The sequence below is a fragment of the Passer montanus genome, unplaced genomic scaffold (genome assembly GCF_014805655.1).
Source record: "Passer montanus isolate IOZ18808 unplaced genomic scaffold, ASM1480565v1 scaffold26, whole genome shotgun sequence".
In the NCBI taxonomy this organism is placed as follows: domain Eukaryota; kingdom Metazoa; phylum Chordata; class Aves; order Passeriformes; family Passeridae; genus Passer; species Passer montanus.
In genome coordinates this window covers 1,117,386-1,136,417 of record NW_024367261.1, presented here as the reverse complement: position 1 = coordinate 1,136,417, position 19,032 = coordinate 1,117,386, and the positions used below count along the sequence as shown (strand labels likewise).

Genomic DNA, 19,032 nt, shown 5'->3' with positions numbered 1-19,032 from the left:
AGGAAGGGCTCCACGTTTTGATAACTGCTTCAATCTCTCTTATGCATTATAAAATCCCATATCACCACAGCAGCAAAGAGCTGGGTAAAAGTGCTTTGCCTCAGCTTCATCTTAAACTCAAAACTTTTGCTACTTTGAAGGAGAACTTTGTGCACAGTGCAAAGCTTATCATTCGCCTCCTTGACACTGCCAATGTGTTCAGGAGGGTGTTTAAAAGACAACCCTACTCTGGGCTGCAGCTTTATGGTGGAGTGAATGGAAGGGCAAGCTGCCAGGGGACACAGCCCCTGGCCTGTGCCTTGCACTTCATTCACTGCCGTGTGCCCACGTGCTGAGCTGGCTCTGAGAGCTGGCTGAAAATGAACCTTTTTTTTTTTAATTCCTCAGATTAGTTTTCAGCCAGCTCTGTCCTCTAATTCTTCTCTCTGTCCATAGTGGAAATCTATAAATAGGAAGAAAAGGTGGAACTAAAGGAAATTATAGGAAGGCACAGAGGTGGCAAGCCAGCATTTTTCATCTGCAGGGCCCAGCTGACGACTGGCGTAGTTACCCAAAATTACCCTTGCCTTTGAGTTGGAGAAACAGAGCCTGGGGGTTCATGATGGCTTTGAGGGGATGCACATGCAGGCTGTCACTGCACACATTAGGGAGACCTAAAGAGGCAGTGGCATTCCCCAGCACTATTTTGTGAATGGAGCTCTCAGCAAGGAAGCTTTCCCTCTTGCCCTCCAGTTCCTTTGCTCTTAGTTGCACTGTCATTTAACCCCCTGCAATCCCTCTCCTTGCCGGGTGGCTGCATTTGCAGCCCATGGGGGTCGTGGGTCCCCGGCCTGGCAGCTGCTGTCATTCAGGTCTGACTATTGACACGAGTGGTTTGTAAAAGAGACGGACCAATAGCTGGTCCAGGACCCTGCAGCACAGCCAGCACAGCAGGACTGCAGGCCTGGGGGAGCTGGGAGGAATGGAAGGCAGCAGTAATTTTCACTCTGACGAGCCCCCTGGAGATGGGTAATGAAGGTCAGGGCTGAGCTGGGCAGGGGGGAAACTGTGCAGTGCAAGAGCCACGGGAGAAGGCTGTAGGGGTTTTCTCTGATTACTTTGTGCTGGAAGAAGCCCATGCTGGCACCTTGAGGTCCCTGTCGTGCTGCTGGGTGGCCTTGAGGACGGTCCCGGGAGAGTGCCTGTGTGACGGAGTACCCCAGAACGAGCCTTATCCCCGGCAGGGCTCATCGGGGCCTCGGGCGGCCCCATGCCCTCCACGCAGCCCCATCACACCTGTAGCCTGTCCCCAGAGGACGGGGTGCCATGGCTGGGTGCCACGGTCCCGGCCGCAGGACAGCCCCACCGGGGTGTCCCACGCGTGACCCCGTTCTGCACGCCACCCTCTGCGGTGTCACCGCCGGGCTGCTGCCGCCGGCATTGAGCGCCGGCAAAAAGGCCGGGAGAGACCATTCCCCCTCCTTCCCCGCTCCCCCCAAACCTCAGCCCGAGGGTGACGTCATGGTGGGGGAGGGGCGGGCAGGGGGAGGGGACCCCCGCACGTCCCTGTCCCCTGCGCGGCGCGGGGGCCGGGCCGGCCAGCCCCGACGGGGCGGCCCCGGGGGCGGGGGGGCCCTGCCGTGCTATCCCCACCCCCGGGGGGCGGCTCCTCCGCGTGCGTGTCTGTGTGCGCGTCTGTGTGTCTGTGTGTCCGTGTCTGTGTGTCCCCTCCCGCCCCCGCAGCGCTCCCGCCCCGGGGGGACGGTCCCGGCTGCCGCCCCCATCGCCACCACACGGGGCAGGAGGAACGCGGGGAGCGGGGGGAGTTTCTCGGCGATTTATGGGGCGGGGGGACACGGGGAGAGCGGGTGAATCCAGCCTGTGATGCCTATAAATGGCGCTCCTCTTCCAAGGTGCACATTTATAAAAAAAAAAAATAAGAAGGGGGGAAAAAAACCCGGTCGGTGTCATCCCCCCACGTCAGGGCCGGTGGTGGGCGTGAGGCTGTACTTCCTCCGCCCCCTCCTAATGGAGCGAACCATTCCCAGCCAGCCTTCCTCGCCCTCTCCCGCTGCCTCCCTCTTCCTCTCCTTCTCCTCTTGTCTCCCCCCCTTGTCTGCAAAGTCCTCCGCTGCTCGGAACTTGTTGGCAATGTCTATTTTTCAGCTTTCCCCCACGTTCTCCAAAGTAACTATTTAAAGATCTGCAGCCGCAAATGGTTTTACTAAATGTAGGATGGGACTTAAGTTGAACGGCAGTTATATTTCTCTGATCCTTGCTGTGCAGATAGGTAAGTGGACTGCCAAATTCCGTGTCAAGTTGTGCGCGCCCCAGCCCGGCTGGTGCCTGCGGGAAGGAGCGGAGCGTCGGGATAGCCCGCGCGGGGGGCCGCGCTGCGGGGCGGTGCGGTGCGGTGCGGTGCGGGGCGGGCGGCGGGACCCCGCGCTGCGCTCCGCGCCTTCCCTCCGCGGCCGCAGCTCCGCGCTCCGCCGCGCTCGCCGGGCACGGGAGCCCGCGGGAAAGAGAGCCGGGTGCTGATTCCTCGTAGACCACTTTTGGTTTTCGTTTTCCTAAAGCGGTGCATGCTCGCTCGTACTTCGCTTTTTTATTTTCCCTCCGCCTCTTCTTCCTTCTTTTCCCTCCTTTTCTCTCGGTCCCCACGAGCGGTTGCGTTTGTATCTGGTTTTCGGATGTCCCCTTCATTCCCTTCCACTTACAGTTTGGTGACTCCAGTGCTAAGAAATTTTCCTCCTCTCCCCGAGGGACAGAGAAATAAGAACGGAGACAAAATGTCTTGCGAGAGATCTAGCTGGAAAGTTTTTTGGGGTTTTTTTTTTGCAGAAAATCAGGGGGACAAGCGAAGGTCTCCCTTTGGGAACCAGAACGTTTTCCCATTCGTAGAGCATCTTAAAACCAAAGAAAACCCATCACTAAATTAAAGGAAATAATGAACTGGAATGCAGCGATTAAACAAATAAAAATGACTTTAAAAAATCGCTGAGTCCCACCGCCCAGTCGTTAATTTTGTGCTTGTAGAAGACCTGTCAAAAATCGAGCAGGTCCAAAAAATTCTATATATGCTGTTACTTAAAATAGAACAGGTTTCTTTTCATGCCGGTGTGTATTTTCTGTGCTTGTTGCCGGTTTTGTTCAATATCTTGGGGTTTCAGCCGGTTGCTTTTGTTGGTTTGCTCTCGGGTTCATTTTATACCTTTCTTTCCTGAGATTTTTTTTTTTTTTTTTAGTTACGGACATTAAACAATCTCCAAGTTAATGACCACTTTGGTCCTCTATAGGCAAATTTTAAAGATTATCTGCTGGATATGTAGTTTCCCGAGCATGACCCAAAACTGGGTTTTAATGAAAAGGGGATTAAAGCACGTCTTTTATTATCTAGACTGTCAGGTGTGAACAGCTCTTTGAAAATATTTCCCTGCAAAGGAATTCTGATACAATTTAAAAAAAAAAGATCGGCATTGCTATTTAGAGGTCCTTTTGCTCGGTCACACTCCTCTCCAGAAAACCTCTGCAGAATTTTATGGGTAACAAAGAAAGAAGAAGGAAAAAAAAATTGTAAAAGGAGGGGAGAATTAGAAAGCGAGGCAAAAAAACCCTTGAACATTTATTCATCTAATAAAAGATGGGGGGGGGTGTGAAGAAATAGTGCAACGAAATGTTGACCTCTGGGAAATGTGGTTAAATGATGCAAACCCCTACATTCGTATTACCATTCCATTTTAAATAAGGCTGAACTCTTCACAAGGCCAGTTTTTTGTACTGTCACAGAAAGAAGGGGGGAGGCTTTATTTGCATGTTATCCTTAATTTCAATCCTTGCAATTTTTGTTTGTGTGTTCGTTCATTCATTTGGAGGAGGAGGAGGAAGATTTTCTTTCTGCTGTGTTTATTTGGTTCAGCCGAGGATGGATTTTATTTCAAATTTCAAAAGGCAGCTAAAGTCGCTGGGAAATGCCATTCCCGGGCTGGCATGAGCATGAGCAGTCATTTGGAAAGTTACCCCCAAATACTGCTGCACACCGAGGGGATGGTGGCGGTGCGGTGGCTTTGCGGTGCCCTGAAAGGGGACAGCTCTGGAGCTCGTGGAGGGCTTTTCTGCTCTCTGCTCCTCCTTCGGTATTTAGGGTAACCTTCCCCCCACCTCCTCCACACCTCCCCACCCCCGGAATCAGCTTCTGCCTGTCGGTGTGGGGTTTGCGAAGGGCCACCGGCTTTGCCCCGTCCCCGGTAAAGGCTCGTGTGAAATGGATGCTCGGCTCGTTCCCAAAATGTCTATGCACCGGGACTTAAAAAAAAAAAAAAAAAAAAAGGGGGGGGGGCGGGCTGGCGGGCGGGAATGATTTATTTATTTATTTAGGATTTCGGCATAGGAGATTGGAGCTGTCCGAAATCCCTGACATCTTGGGAGATGACCGAGCTGGGGGTTGTGGTGGGCTCAATCTCCGCGGAAGGGACAGGAGGGATAGACCAGCCGCAGGACTGGGAGAACGGGAATGGGTTTCGGGAGGGGGCCCGGCCCGTCACGGAGGGCTCCTGCGGTCCTGCTGCATTGCACATTGCTGCACGCTGCTGTCTCCGAGCGGGGGTGCGGGGTGTGGAAGGTCGTGGCAACGGCAAGGCACAAGCGACCTAGTTCATGAGAAATCCCGTTGTCTTTGAACCAGACAGGAACCGTGTCTATCCGCTTTTGCTTTTTTTCCTTTTTTTCCCCCTTCCTTATATATATATATATATATATTTAATTTATTGGCGGGTTTTGGGGCAGCTTAGAGCCGGGGATACCCCGTGCGGAGGCGGCGGCACGGGCAGACAGGGCCAGGCTGCCCCTCGGGGGCGAGGGATGCTCGGCTCACCACTGGTCCCAAACGTGACCCCCGCCAACCCTGCCCGTTCCCCCGGCCCCAGCCTGGGGCAGGGCTCCTCTTCGAACCCCAGATTTTCAGCCCAGCCCGACACTTTTTTGCAGAAATTCGTGGCTACTCCCCCTCCGCTGTAGCTGCTGGAGCGAGATGGCGCGGGTTTTATAGGACATGGTTTTACCCTCGGGATGGTCTTCGGTTCTTCTCTATTTGTTTGCCTGGCTTTTTTTTTTTTCTTTTTTTTTTTTTTTTCTTTTTTTTTTTTTTTTCTTTTTTTTTTTTTTTTTTTTCCTATCGCAGCCAATGTCTGGAGCCTGCTGGGGGTTTGATGTGGCGGCTGGTGCTGGGGTGGGGGTGTGTGTGTGTGTGTGTGTGTGTAGAGGGGAGTGGCCACCAAGTCATGTTAGCGATGAATCAAACGGCAAGAGGAGGATTTGGGTTGAAACAGTCTCTTTTGGAGTCAGCCATTTAGCTTGTAACCGGTACCCGGCAAGGAAACACACGCACACACAAACCCGTCACAGCCATTCCCTGGGGACACGGCGCGGGAGGCGTCCCCGCCCGACGGTGTGGGCGGCAAGGGGCTCCTCCTCAAGGGACGGGGGAAGCCCCTTCCCGCCCCCGCTGGCCGCAGCGACATCCCCGGGCCTAGGGACACCGCGGCGTCCCCGGCTCCCTCCCGCCGCGGGCAGGAGGGCGGCTGGCGGCCGTGCCCGGGTACCCCCGGCATGTGCGGGATGCCGTGCGGTGACACACGCCCTGCCGAGGGTCCCGCGTCCCGTCCCGTCCCGTCCGGTCCCGTGTCCTCTCCGGGCACGCAGGAGGAGCCCGTAACTCCTTTTCTTCCCGCCTTTGCAGGCGGTTGTGCTTGTGTCGGTTCCTGCTGCACTGAACCAGATGCCCTCGGCTGGAGCCATCCCGAGGGATGCCCGGGCAGCGGGTTTGGGGGAGCGGGGCTCGCCCCGGCCGGGTCCCGCCCCGCCGCCCCCAGCACAGGCACGGCCGGCTCGGCACCCCCGCAGGTGTCTGCGTGATGTCACTGTCCCTTCTTTGAGTGTCTCTATCGCAGCTCTTTCTAGTGATTTTTTATTATTTTTAATTTAATTTAATTTTTTTTTCCCGCTGCGCCTTGCACGGTGTTTGCCCAGCGACCTGGGCAGTAGGGAGCGTGTGCGTGCGCCTGCGTTTGTACGGAGAAACGCTCCTGCTGCTTCCAGGAGGAATTTTCTAACAAAGGATCAAGTCCGGGGAGAAGCAGGCAGCGCATCTCCACCTCCCCTCCTCCTCTCCCCTTAAAGAAAAAAAAAAAGGAGGGAAAAAAAGAAAAAAAAGAAAAAATTAATGAAAGCGACGCCGCAAAAAAAGGGGGGGAAAAAAAAAAAAAAGAAGAAAAAAAAAATTAATGAAAGCAACGCCGTTAATCCACAGACACCGAACCCTCCGGTACTTAAAAAGCAAAGGGCGAAAAGCCCCTGGCTCCCTCCTCGAGTGCGATGGCGAGCCTGGCTCGGTCCCGCCGCCCCTCTCCTGCCCCGGGTCGCGCTTTTAGCAAGGGCTGGGGGCGGGCGGGGGGAGGAGAAGGCGAGAGGCGAGTCCTGACCTGTGCCCCTGCCCCGCAGCGTACCTGGTGCAGGCGGTGAGAGCGGCGGGGCGGTGCGATGCGGTCTTTAGGGGCTTCTCCGATTGTTTGCTGCGGCTGGGCGATAACATGGCCAACTACCCGCAGGACCTGGACGACAAGAGAAATCTCCAAACGATCTGCGCGTAGGTCTTTCCTCTCTTCTTCGGGGCCGCGGGGGGACAGTGGGGGTCACCCGGGGCTGGGCGAGGGGGGCGAGGCCGGATGGTGGCGGGAAGGAGGGAAGGAACACAAGTAACGCGGGGTTACGCTTTGGGGTTGGATTCTCCGCTCCAGGGTCCCTCCAAGCTCACTGTCACGGGGACAGGCCGGGCTTGGGGAACAGCGAAGTCTGGAGGGAATCTTTTACAACGTCTTTTTTTTTTTTTTTCCCTATCTCTTTTTTTGCCTCAATGAATCTGAGGATTGTTTGTTTTGGTTTGGTTGTTTTTGGTTTTTGGTTTTTGGTTGTTTTTTTTTTTATTTTTTTTTTCTTTTCCCTAATTAGCTCCTTAGCTCCTCTTTCGTATTCTTTCCCTTCCCCCCACCCGCACTGGGGTGCTGACATTAGCTGCCCGGGGATCGTTATCCCTTTCCTTATTGCTGCCCGCGGGACTCGCTCACCCTGCGGGCTCCGGGCTCCCCCCGAGGCCGCTGCGATGCTGCCCGCCCCGGCCGGGCACAGCCGGCGCTGGGGAGGCGGCCCCTCGGAAAACAAAACCTAATTAAAAAGGGAAGGGCCCTGGCATGATATGAATCGCCCAGCGGCAGAGAGGCGGCCGTCCCAGCGCCAGCTCTCTCCTGCCACCTCCATGGCCCCGGGAAAAACCATTTGCCCCCAGTTTCGCCCTGCTCCTGTCACAGAGGGGACAGGAAGGAAAAGGCAACGATAAAGAGGAATAATAATAATAATAATAATATTAATAATAGTAGTAATAATAATGATAATAGCAATAACAACAGCAACAAAAATATTAGGAGGAGAAAAAGAGCTTGCCTTGCAAAATCATGTCCCGCACAGGGAGGAAAAGTCGAGCATTTTCGATATGTCTGGGAGGAAAAAGGAAAAAACCGCCACAAAAGAACAAAACAAAAAAAAACCCCAAACCCAAACCACACACATTAAAAAAAAAAAAAAAAACCCCCACAAAAGAAAAAAAAAAAAAAAAACCCCCACAAAAGAAAAAAAAAAAAAAAAACCCCCACAAAAGAAAAAAAAAAAAAAAAACCCCCACAAAAGAAAAAAAAAAAAAAAAACCCCCACAAAAGAAAAAAAAAAAAAAAAACCCCCACAAAAGAAAAAAAAAAAAAAAAACCCCCACAAAAGAAAAAAAAAAAAAAAAACCCCAAACCCAAACCCCACACATTAATAAAAAAAAAAAAAGGCGGTTGCAGGATTGCAGCACAAGGGGGTTTTTTTTCCTTTTTCAGTACAAAATCCCTCCGTTAAAAAATAATAAAAATAAATATTTAGAAACGAGATAGTATCTTTAGATATAAATAAGTTTAGAATAGTTTTGGGGTTTTATTTTGCTCCGCAAAAATCAGGAAACAAAAGACATGAAATGGGAAGGTGGAAAGGAAAGGAAAGGAAAGGAAAGGAAAGGAAAGGAAAGGAAAGGAAAGGAAAAAAAGTGTGAAGAGACTGTACCACTCCTCTCTCCCTCAAACACCTAAAAAGGCTGGCACCTCCTGTAAATGCTGTTTACTTTGTGTCCTGCAACAGAAATAAATACCCAGGGGCAGCAAGGTCCTGATATGGTATCTTGTGCCCTCGAGTGCCAGATCAGATGTTATCCTGATCTCTAAAGATAACTCTTTTCCAAGAAAGACCCTTTTCCCGACCACCTTCCACCATCCGATTGCCTTCACCCTGTGCCGGGATGTGTATTGAAAAAAGATGGTGAAAGATTTAATTTTCCTTTGGGAGATGCAATTACAGCAGAAATACTGCAGGAGAAGCACACTCTCAGACTCTGGCTTCTCAGTATCTCATTATTTATTACAAATGTAGCAAACATTGGGAGTCTACAACCAGCTTAGAGTGCTCATAAATTAGAGGCAGTAGGACTACTTTGGAAAGGAAAAAAAAAAAAGGAAAATAAAGAAAATCAAGACCCAGTTTCGCAGACGTCTGCCTTGAGGCGTGGGGGGAAAAGAAGGCGGAGGGCAGATTCGGGGTGATTTTCCATAACCCAGACATGGAGAGGAAAGATCCTTCACTATCCTCCCCATGCGGTCCATGGGACGACGGGTGTCTGCCCCGGCGACAAATGCCGCTCCAGTCCCCGTGAAGAAAGGAATTGGGGGAAAAAAAAAAAAAAAAGAAATAAAAAAAAAGAAAATTAAAAAAAGGAGGGAAATTTGTGCGAATAGCTGGAAATTATTATAGAAAAGCGAATCTCTTCCCTGCCTATATTCCCCTGGCCACGTATCAGGGGTGGTTCCCGCTGCCCTGCTGCGGGTCGGTGCGAGGCGCCCAGAAGCGGAAGATGCTCCTTCTTCCTTCTCCTACCCTTCCTGCTTCTCCTGCTCTTCCTCCTTGAGCTTTTCCTGCAGTAAGGGCCTTTTCCCGCCCCGGGGAATCCCTCCCGGGGGTTTCTACACGCCGCACCCTAAAGGGAGCCTTTCCCACCCCCATCTGCCCGCTCCCACCGGTGACGAGAAACCCTCGGGACGAGCCCGCGGGCTCCTGGGCTGGCTCCTGGCAGCCGAGGGGTGCATGTCCCCGTCAGGCAAAGACCCCTCCGCCAGAAACCCGGCAGAGCAATGTTTGCAGCACCCTGACAGGGCTGGTGCCGAAGGCGGGGCTGGGGATGGGGGGGACCCCCGAACCCTCAGCCGGCGGCTCCTCCCCGCCGGCCCAGCCTCCCTTTTCGGCACGCCCGGCTGGCTGCGCCGGCGGAGGAGGGGGCGAGGGCGGCCCCTCCCCGGGAAGGTGGGTGCGTGCCTCTTTTGACGCCGGCTGCTCTCCCTTGCTGCAGGTACTGGGATGATTTCCACGCCTGCACCCTCACAGCGCTCACCGATTGCCAGGAAGGAGCGACAGACCTCTGGGAGAAATTGAGACGGGAATCCAAAAACCTCGATTTCCAAGGCAGCTTATTTGAACTGTGCGGAGGCGGCAGCGGCGCGGCACCGTCCCTCCTCCCGCCGGCCTTGCCCCTGCTCCTGGCGGCTCTGTGGGCCGCCCTAGTGACCTGGCTGCCTTTCTAGGGGGGCGAGCACACTCACACCCACACCCTCTCCATGTGCTGGATCTATAGAGGAAGTGTCCATCCGTTGCTTTGGGGACGTTGTGCTTTTCTGTGGTTGATGATGATGATGATGGTGGTGGTGGTGGCTGATGATGGTGAAACACCCATGTAGGACTGTGGAAGCGTTCTCCTTTTTTTTTTTTCTTTTTTTTTTTCTTTTTTTGTGTTTTATTTGCCAAATCTTACCAAACAGGCAGCGGCGCGCAGCCCAAATCGGACCTCAGCTTTACTATCGCTTCGAATCAAAAATAGAGAAAAATATAAAGAAACTAACTCGAGCCCTCGTTGTGCAAACGCAATCTCAGGAACGGCTCTGGGCCACCTACTGCTAAGGCTGTAATCGGCCGGGTACCTCCCGGCGAGCCACGGGCTCCGCTAAAAATGTGGCAGTGTGCGAGGCGAGAACAAAAACCGCAGACAGGAAAAGGCACTGGCGAGAAATCCAAGGTAGATGTCCACGTGTGAAGCATATGGTGAATAATTCACAATCTCTCATCTTTCCTCCACAGTCGCTTGTTTTTTTTGGTCATTCCACTGGGAAAAAAAATTAAAAATAAATAAAAAAGAACATTTTTCCTCAAGGGGAAAAGAGAGCGAGAGAGGGAGAGAAAGAGAGGGAAACGAACAGCTAAGGAAGGAAGGAGCAAGAGTAAGAAAGACGTATCTAAATGCCCGGAGGAATGACGGAATGCTGCTAACATCTCTGAGAGTTTACCTTTACTTGCTGTTCGAAGGCATCTTTCCGAATTCACTGCCTTTAATTTTTTCCTCCTCTTTGTTTTAGATGTTACACATAACAGTAAAATACCTGAATATCCAACCGTAGAGATCACAAAAAGGGGGTTCAAATGTAAACCTAAAGGAAAAAAAAATAACAACAGCAAAATGATTTTGAAAAAAAAAAAAGAGCCTTGATTTTAAAAGAGAAGAAAAATGTAATTTAAACAAAAGTTTATTATAAAGTCAATTCAGCAAAAAATAACAAAAAAAGATTTGCTACAAAGTATAGACAGAAGTATAAAATAAAAATTATTGTTTGAAATGAGGGTGTCGTCCTTTTTATAAAATATGCCTAGAGTATCTTGGAAAGGACGGGGCTTTTAAGGCGAGGAAGTCTAAATCTTGAACCCATCCCTTGACGAGCACGGCAATTTCAGTTCAAACAGGGACAGGTTGCCTCAATCGCTTAGTCGAAGCCTTTCTCTCTCTCTCTTTTTTTTTTCTCTTTTTACTTTCCCCTTTCTTTTGCTCCTTAAACACATGCTGTAAACCCTCCCACCCTCCTCCTCCTCCTCCTCCCGGCGAAGCCGCGCGCCGCAGCAGCCCCGTTTTCCCGTTTTCCCGTTTTCCCGGGAGCGCGGGGCGGGCGGCGCGGCTCTCCCGCGGGCGCGGAGCGCTGCCCAGCCCCGGCCGAGGGAAGGCAGCGACCACCATTAAGGAGGAGGCTGCGGAGCCGGAGCCGGGGCTCAGAGGAGCCCTTTCATAATTAATAAGGCAGCTCAGCCGAAGGAGCAAGGGGAAGGGGGGACGGGGTATTGATTTCGCAGCAGAAGCTGCTCTAACCTCGGCTATTTATAGACGCCTGATGCCTTTATAAAGAAATATACATCAAATAGTGATCACGTCCTTTTTGCTTATAAGAGGAGAGCCCAGCTGGCGATCGGGGGTGGGTGGGTGGGTGAGCGGGCGATGGGGAGGTAGGGACCACGAATTGGTGCGAGGTGATTTATTCCGCCGGAGAGCCGCTGCCTGTGCGATTGCTCTCCTTTGCCAATGTGTAGGGTGGCAGAGTCTCTCCTTCGCCCCCTCTCCCTGCTCCCTCCTTTCCCAAGGTCCGCAATGTAATGTGTAAGCAATAGCAAATGTAACAGTTCATAAATCAAACAGTGGGTCGCAAGCCAATCTGCATTTCCCAAACGGATTGAATCCCAGCAACGAATGTGCTCAGGAACTGGAGCCAGGCGCCTTTACCACTGGAAGCAATGTTGATTTTTTAATGATAAAATACATTATGCGTGTGTTGGGGGGGCTTTGCAGAGCTCAGCCTCGCTTCGGCAGACACAGGTCTGCTTGAATTTCGTTTTACTTTGCCCTCCCTCTAGATTCAATCCCCACCACCACCAAAGAAAAAGGAAAACCCTGGAGAGCAGAGCTTTGTTTAAATGGTTTGGGTTATTTTCCCTCCCCACAGAGGATCTAGACCTAAATTGATTTTTCTCTGCACATCTCTGTATTCATGAGGTCAGGCGCTGCTGTTACGGTTTCCTGTAGCACGAAATGCCAGATGCCGAGGAGAGAGGGGAGAGGAAGCCCTTGCTGGGGTGCCAGGGGTTCCTCAGCTTGCTGTCTGTGCCGGCTGAGCCCCGGGGACCCCCTCCAGCGGCGGGCAAAGCGCCCCGCTCCGCCCCGGGGTGCCCGGGCGCCGGTCCCGCCCGCTGCCCGCATCCCCCGGCTCGGCTCCGGGCGTGCTCCCGCTCCGCCCCCGCCTTCCCGGCTGCTGGACGGTGCCCGTCCGTCGGAGCACGATGGAAGGGAGCCTGCCAGCTTCCCCTCACCCCACAGAAGAAAGCTGAAACGCCCTAATAAGGGGGCGATTTCCAGCTCATTAGCGGACTCGAGTTATCTTCGTGTGAAGTTCAATTACTAATGAATAATCTCTCCGTAATTAGCACATCCCCCAATTAACCCTCCGCTGAGGAGAATAATAAAGGGTGGCAAACCAGTGAAAAACAGCGGAGCGGGTGGGGAGGGTGCCCGGTGGTGCTTCCCGGGCCCCTTTCCTCCCTTCTGAGTCCTCCTGGACTCTGCTGTTTTGGGCTAATAATTGTCGGGAGCTCACCCCGGGGGCAAGGCCGGCCAGCGGGCCTGCCGAGCTGGCCGGGATGCACTAGCCTGCATTGCACCCCGGGATTTCCCGCACAGGCGGCAGGGACGGCAGCAAACCCCGCTCCCGCCGGCTCAGCTCCCCCTGGACAAACTGGCAAGGGAGGCTATTCCCGCCTGCAGCTCCGTGGTTTTTTTCGGGGAGCACGAGCAACCAACAAACTCTCCCTTCCTTCCCGCCCGTTCATTTTGTAAGAGCTCCCCAACGCGCAAGGCACTGCTTGTTCCCTTTTCTGCTCCTTGCAAGGGCCGCTGCTGAAGCCTGAGTGCCATGGTCGATTTCATGTATTTAATTTTCTCGACCGCAGGGATGGATGGTTGCTCTGCCTTGCCATGTTGTGTGGGCAAGGAAACATGAGCCCTCCGCCAAGTCCCAGAAAAGGACTGAGTGTACTGGACTTGCCTCCTGCCGCCTTGCACCTGTAGGGTTTGTAAAGGCTGCGGGAAAGGCTGGGCTGTCTCTTGCCAGGCTGGTCCTGCTGCCCCAGGCAGCGGCTGCTGTAGCAAGAGCTGGAAGAGGTTCAAGCCTCTCACATCCCTTCTTAACTCCCGGGAAAACGTGAGCTGGTGAACTGGAGAGGGGAAAAACGCAACAGAAGAGCGTTTAAACCTTGACAGTGACCACACTAAAATTATCATTCCTGCCTAAAAGGAAATGAGCACACACACACGCATAAAAAAAACCCCAACAAAACAAAACATAAATGCAGATCAACAGGAAAAACCCGCAGCTGAAACAAACAAGCCAGTGCATTTCTAGCTGGCTGGATAATCAGGAAGAGTTGCAGCCATTGCGGCTCTGCCTGCCCTAATTCCTATTCCCAGCTCCGACTGAGCAACCGCAGCCCCGCAGTCCCCGGAGGGCTGCAGAGCGCTGGCTCCTTCTTCCCCGGCAGCGCTGGATGCACCCGTGCTTGGCCTGCGGCTGCTCTCCTGCAGCCTTCCTCCCTCCCCTCCCTCCCTCCCTTCCTCTTTTAGCAGCCTGGCTGAGCCCTGCAGGCAGAGCTGCACCTTGGCCCGGCCCGGGCTGCCCTCCGACACGGCGAGACCCCGCCAGCACTGGGCTGGGGTGGTGGCGGTCGATTATTTTTGCTTTAAGGGGAAAAAAAAATAAATAGAAAGAGACCTTTTCCCATCTGTTCAAAGGTTGTAACAGGGAGATGGAGTGGGCCTGTGCTGTGAGCAAAAGCTTGAGCCAGGACACACAAAACTGAGGAAAAATCTGAGTGGTAGTGAGAGCAAACTGGTTGGTGCTTGTGGAAGGAGCAGGGAGACATGGTATGAAATGAGGTGCAGTGTCCATTTCTGGCAGGACTTTTTGGTGCCTATATCTCAGAGGAAGCAGCCAGGTCTTTGGCTCATTTTCACAGTCTAGGGATGAATGGATTAGTGGCTGTTCCAGCCCTCTTCCTCTCCAGAGTCCTTTTAAAATCTGTGCAGTTGCTGTCCTGCCCAGTGAAACCCACTAAGTTCTGTGAAGGGCTGACAACCTAAGGAGAGAGAGAACAGTTCAGCCTTTCTATTTCAGATTCATTAATGATTAGTGCCATTAGGTGGACTACAGTAGTGCCTGAGGGCCTCAATTAAAGGAAAAGTGAGCTTGTTAAATCCAGAAAGCCAGATTCTCCCTCTGATGCTCCTGCCTGATGCAGAGGTGGTGCCTCCAGGGCGGGCAGCAGGAATAGCCCTGGCTTTCTATGTGAGCAGCCTTCCCTGCTCCCTCCTCCACCTCTTCCCTCTCCCCTGCCTTAGCTGCAGATCCTGCTTACAGGGTGCTGCAGAGCAAGGCTGCTGCAGGAGCTGGCTGGCAGGACTTGCAGGAGGAGGTGTCAAATCAACTTATTCTTCTGAGCCACTTCATTCTTCATCACAAGTGGGTTTGGGTGGGCTTTTTTTGGTTTAGGTTTTGGGGGTTTTTTTGGGCAGGGTTGAGAGCAGGCAAAGTGGTGGGGATTGCAGAGGAGTCTGTTATGAAATCAGATGCGATTTTAGATGTCTGAAAGAGTTTCTTTAGGCTAAAGGCAGCTGAAGATCAATTGCGCTGTTGGCAAATGTGCTTCCAGCTGGTTGGAGCCTCTCTTGAGGGACAGTTTCAGCCCAGGGCCCATTGCAATGGTAGTACAGGAAAGGGCTTTCATTTGCTTTGGGTTAAGGACCTTCTGCTGCCCAGTTCTACCAGTGAGAAGAGAAACTGGAGGTGATGTGGGAGAGTGACAACAGCATTATTACTGGTGAGTTACTGGCTGTTCCTTTCCCCTCAAATCCCCATGGTGGGTCTGTGTTTGAAGATTTTGCTTAAAGCCCCATGCTCCTGAGCTATGGGTTTGCTAACAAATGGGCAGACTGTGCTGGCACAGGCTTTGCCTTTCAGGAGGTACTGAAGAAATAGGTTTAAATGGTCAAATTTTCAGAAACCCAGCCTGTGGCTTGTGCCTTAGCTTTTTAGGCTGTATTATTTGTTTTATTTTGTTTCTTTGTTTGCTTGTCTCCAAAGCTGATATGAAGAAAAGATGGAAACAGCCTCCTGAAGGTCAAAGTGAGACTGACCAATACCTGATTGCTGGTATTCACCAGCAGTAATAAATCCCTGATCACAGGTGCTGGAAGTCTCTTCAGAGAAACAACATTGCTGCAGGGGACAAACAACTAGTCCTGACCTTCTTTACACAGCCATTCTCTGGGAAAAAGTATCCCCTGAAGTCAATGTGGATTCTGCCTAGGTAAGGATTTCGAACACTCAGTTTTACCTCAGATGGGAATGTTATCCCAATATGAACTCCAGGTTCATGCTGCCAAAATACAAAGAGCTTTGTGTGTGCATTGTGCTTTGCACCTTCAGATTTCTTGTCCATGATATCAATTTATTAAATACTGTGAAAAACTTACTAGATCTCTCAATCAGAGCTCAAATCTGCGGGGCCCCTTTTTTTTTTTTTTTGCCAGGAAGCAGCCTCAAGAGTGGATGGGCAGTGCATCCTTTAATACCACCAATTTCTTTAACACTTTGGAAACTACTGAGTATTCAAACTGATGCTCCCCGAGGCAGCAAACGAAAACCTCAGAACCTTAGTCAACCAAAGTAAAAAACAAGTAACCAGCAAAAAAACCATTAGTAGCCATAAGAAAGAAACAACCCCCCATAGTGATAGGAGTTGTTTCAATCAGATGTATCCCACCTTAAACCACCTATCTTGCTGTAGTCACTTTCAGTAAATTTTCTTCAGGTACAGCTATGTACATGTCTAATTCTGCCAAATACACCTCTTCAAGGGTCAAACCTTGAGTCTAGCACAGTCTCTCTTTGTCAGGACTTCTAGTAGTAGTACTTCTGACAATAGCAGTACCTTAAGTACAATAAGTTTTGCAGTAAATGGTCATTTTGGTATTTCTACTTCTTTTAATGCATTTTATTTTGACTGGGTAATGTAAGAGGTCTTTACCATTCCTGTGCTCCCTTGGGGCACTTTCAATTTTCCAGTCCTCTGGCACAAGCTGCCTTTTGCAAAGGAATGATTCCTGTAAAGGCACTGCCTCATTTTGTTTCCCATATTCTAAGAAATCCTTAAATTATGTTGTCAGATGAAAAATACAGAACATATTTTGTTAGCATGGAACATTGGTCACATTAGTTTCACAATGCCTCATTGAAAGATCCAATATGTCAGAAAATTGTCCTAAGCTTTGCTGTTCATTGAAGCTTAATAGGTGCCCTTGTCCCTTTTACTAGAGCCATGATGCAATACTTGGGTTTTTTCTGTTGCCAACACATTTCACTTGATCTCCTTCACCCTTACTCCTAGTGTCCATTAAATGGGAGTAACACTTTCAGATCTTTGAGATTTGTGAAAAATGCTACATGAGGAGATAGGCTTTATTAATTAGAAAAATTTTATTTTATCTTTTAGCTTTCATCAGAAGAAAAACGCCCGGATGAAATGACACCATCAAATAATAGGTAAAGAATGCTCCCCTGTTGCTTCACAGGTCTGTTGTGTAACAGAAAACACTCAGCCCTGGGCGCAGGAGAGTTGTGGTTCACGTCCCTCTCTGAAGAAGCCTCATCTTAGGGAAGGCTGTAGCAGCCCAGCCTCATGCAGGTGCTGTGCTGCAGGCGTTTCAGGCTGTGAATTTCAGTCCCTGCCTCAGCTAGACTGTCGAGGGCAGGTTGCAATATCTGTCCTCCTTGCAAAATCCCAGATCGTTTTCAGCCATGTTGCTCACAGCTCACAAGCCCCCTGTTTTGCTGTGCATCAAAAGTTCATTTAATTACCTTCCCTCCATTTTCTTTAGGTGTTGGTGATTTGCACTCTCTCCACCTAAATCAGATATCTGGCACATCAATACTAAGAAGGCTTAGGAGGAGAAAAAAACATCAATATTTTACTGAACACAAAAAGTTGCACAACTCCCCAGTCTTTATTTTAATGTCATCTGTGGTTAGTTCTTCATATTTCTTTTTTTCTGTAAGATGAGTGATTTCCACTTCTTTTTGAATCCCACCTGTGGAAAGAGCTTGTTTTTCTCCCTAGCAAGTGTTAACAAGGAACTGCAAGGTTTTTTTTCAGCAGGCTCAGTAGTCAGGCAGTCCTGGGGTGTCTGACTTCTAGGAAAAGCCACAGCAGGAACAAATGAGAGCCAGCCCACGCACCAGGCACAGCTTTTGCTGGTGCTCAGCTCATGTTCCAGCTCACACTCGTGGTAAATGAATCGCCGTTAGCAACTGCAACGCCGACCGACGCCAGGAGGACAGAGCTGGACCAGCTGGATGCTTCATCATGGAGCTGTCCTTAGAAATGATGGCCCATTAAAAGGCAGCTTCACCCTCCTCAGCAGAGCCCACGGCAATTTAGGACTTGCTCTGCTCACTTTAGTCCGTGCAATTTCATCTTTTGTGTGAACCAGATCATGCAAATGGGGGCACCGGAGTCACAGGGAAGTCGAGTTCCACGCGAGGACTGGCATGAGAAGGAGCAGCAATTAGCTCTAAATTCACTCCACCAGCCTGTCATTTCTGCGCTCTCCCCTGCTGCTCTGCAACTAGAAGCCTTGCGCTCTAGAAGAAGGGGAGAAGAACATTTTGCTCATGCTCATATTAATCAAGTCATCTTGTGAGCTGCTGAATCTGTGAAATTGTATCTCCCATGGAGTTCAGTGGTAATGACTGTCTTCGATGTGGACTCTCTGGTGTCTAATAATACAGTAATATTTCTGCAGTGGATGCACTCCCAGCATTTTTTCTCCTCTGCCTGCCTACTTCCACAGCACTTGTAGGCAGCTCAAACCTTTGAGACTTCTATCTCCTGTCAAGTTTGATCAAACTCAGTTCACAGGCTCAAAAATTATTTAGGAGGGACCGACTGGCACTTGCACAGACAGTGTGATCTCATAAGCTTCCTTTCCTTGGCAAACTAGGCTACCAACCTAGCAACGGGGTGAAAAAAAAGCCATCCTGCTAGCAAAGAGGACCTAAACACCAGGAGGAAAGAGGGGAGGTGGGAGAGGAAAGTGAAGCTGTTTTGAAGGAAAAAACATTGCTGTCTTGTGGTTGCAGAGTTCTCACACACTTAAAGGGCCAGCCTTGGAGAGACGTGCTGGAGAAAGTATTCTCTAGGAGATGGAAAGTTCTCTCACGAAAATTGGTAAGGGAAAGAAATGACCTGGATTCATCTCACCACCTGGCATGCTGAATGGATATCTCTATGGTAAGGGTTGTCTCTGGTGACACTCGTTCCTCCCTGTGGACTAGAGGAAGACACAGACACAATTAGCATGCAACCTGTATGCCTGCAGCATCTAAAGCGAGGTGTGTCCTATCCCAAAGGGAATGACCTTCTTCCCACTCTGTCCTTCAGACCAAAGTTTTCCATGGTGCTGCTGCAGGGTTTGTTACTTCATGTACTACATTTGTATTTTAGAAAAGCTGCTGTGTGTCTTAATAGCTGCAGATGTATGCATGGTTTTACTGGGCATTTATTATCACTTATCCTCTTTGCACTGAAACCTTTCCTGTCCTCGTATCTTACGGAATAAAATTCTTTAAGTGAGCTTTAATGGTTCTATGATTCTACTTTACAAATTAGGGAGCTGTCATCCCACTTCTATTTGCTACCATACAATGTTTGCGGCTGTCAAAAATGTTTTAGTGCATACTCACATAAATTGATATTTAATTTCAGTAATTATAGTGTCACTAATTGTGTTTTTGCACCTGATGCAATTACTAACATTCATCTATTGTGCTCTTTTTTGTTCTTTCTATATTTAGGCATTCCCTTGTTCTTTAATCTTCCCTGCCTATGGTAGATCATACAAACAATGAAACTTGGAAATAAAAGCTCAGACCTTTCCATCAATTTCTGTGTGCCAGATGGGTGGGATAGTTTGGAACTCTGTGTGTACCTGGAGTGCAGGATATGCTC

At 50.5% G+C, this 19,032-nt stretch overlaps 1 protein-coding gene across 3 annotated transcripts; it reads left to right on the top strand.

The window, feature by feature from the left end:
- The first annotated feature begins 1,652 nt into the window (after positions 1-1,652).
- Positions 1,653-18,664, top strand: NRN1 (neuritin 1). 3 transcript variants are annotated; one of them, XR_005627783.1, is made up of 6 exons: positions 1,653-2,269; positions 6,475-6,619; positions 9,458-10,177; positions 15,211-15,333; positions 16,519-16,568; positions 16,904-18,664. XR_005627783.1 is itself a non-coding variant. In XM_039712157.1 (3 exons), exons 1-3 carry the CDS (start codon positions 2,215-2,217, stop codon positions 9,687-9,689), a joined length of 432 nt encoding a protein of 143 aa, XP_039568091.1. In that variant the 5' UTR covers positions 1,653-2,214; the 3' UTR covers positions 9,690-10,772. The 3 variants fall into 3 exon arrangements, 1 of the variants encoding a protein (XP_039568091.1); XR_005627782.1 differs by having other exon boundaries at positions 15,108-15,333; XM_039712157.1 differs by lacking the exons at positions 15,211-15,333; positions 16,519-16,568; positions 16,904-18,664 and having other exon boundaries at positions 9,458-10,772.
- The last annotated feature ends 368 nt before the right edge of the window (positions 18,665-19,032 follow it).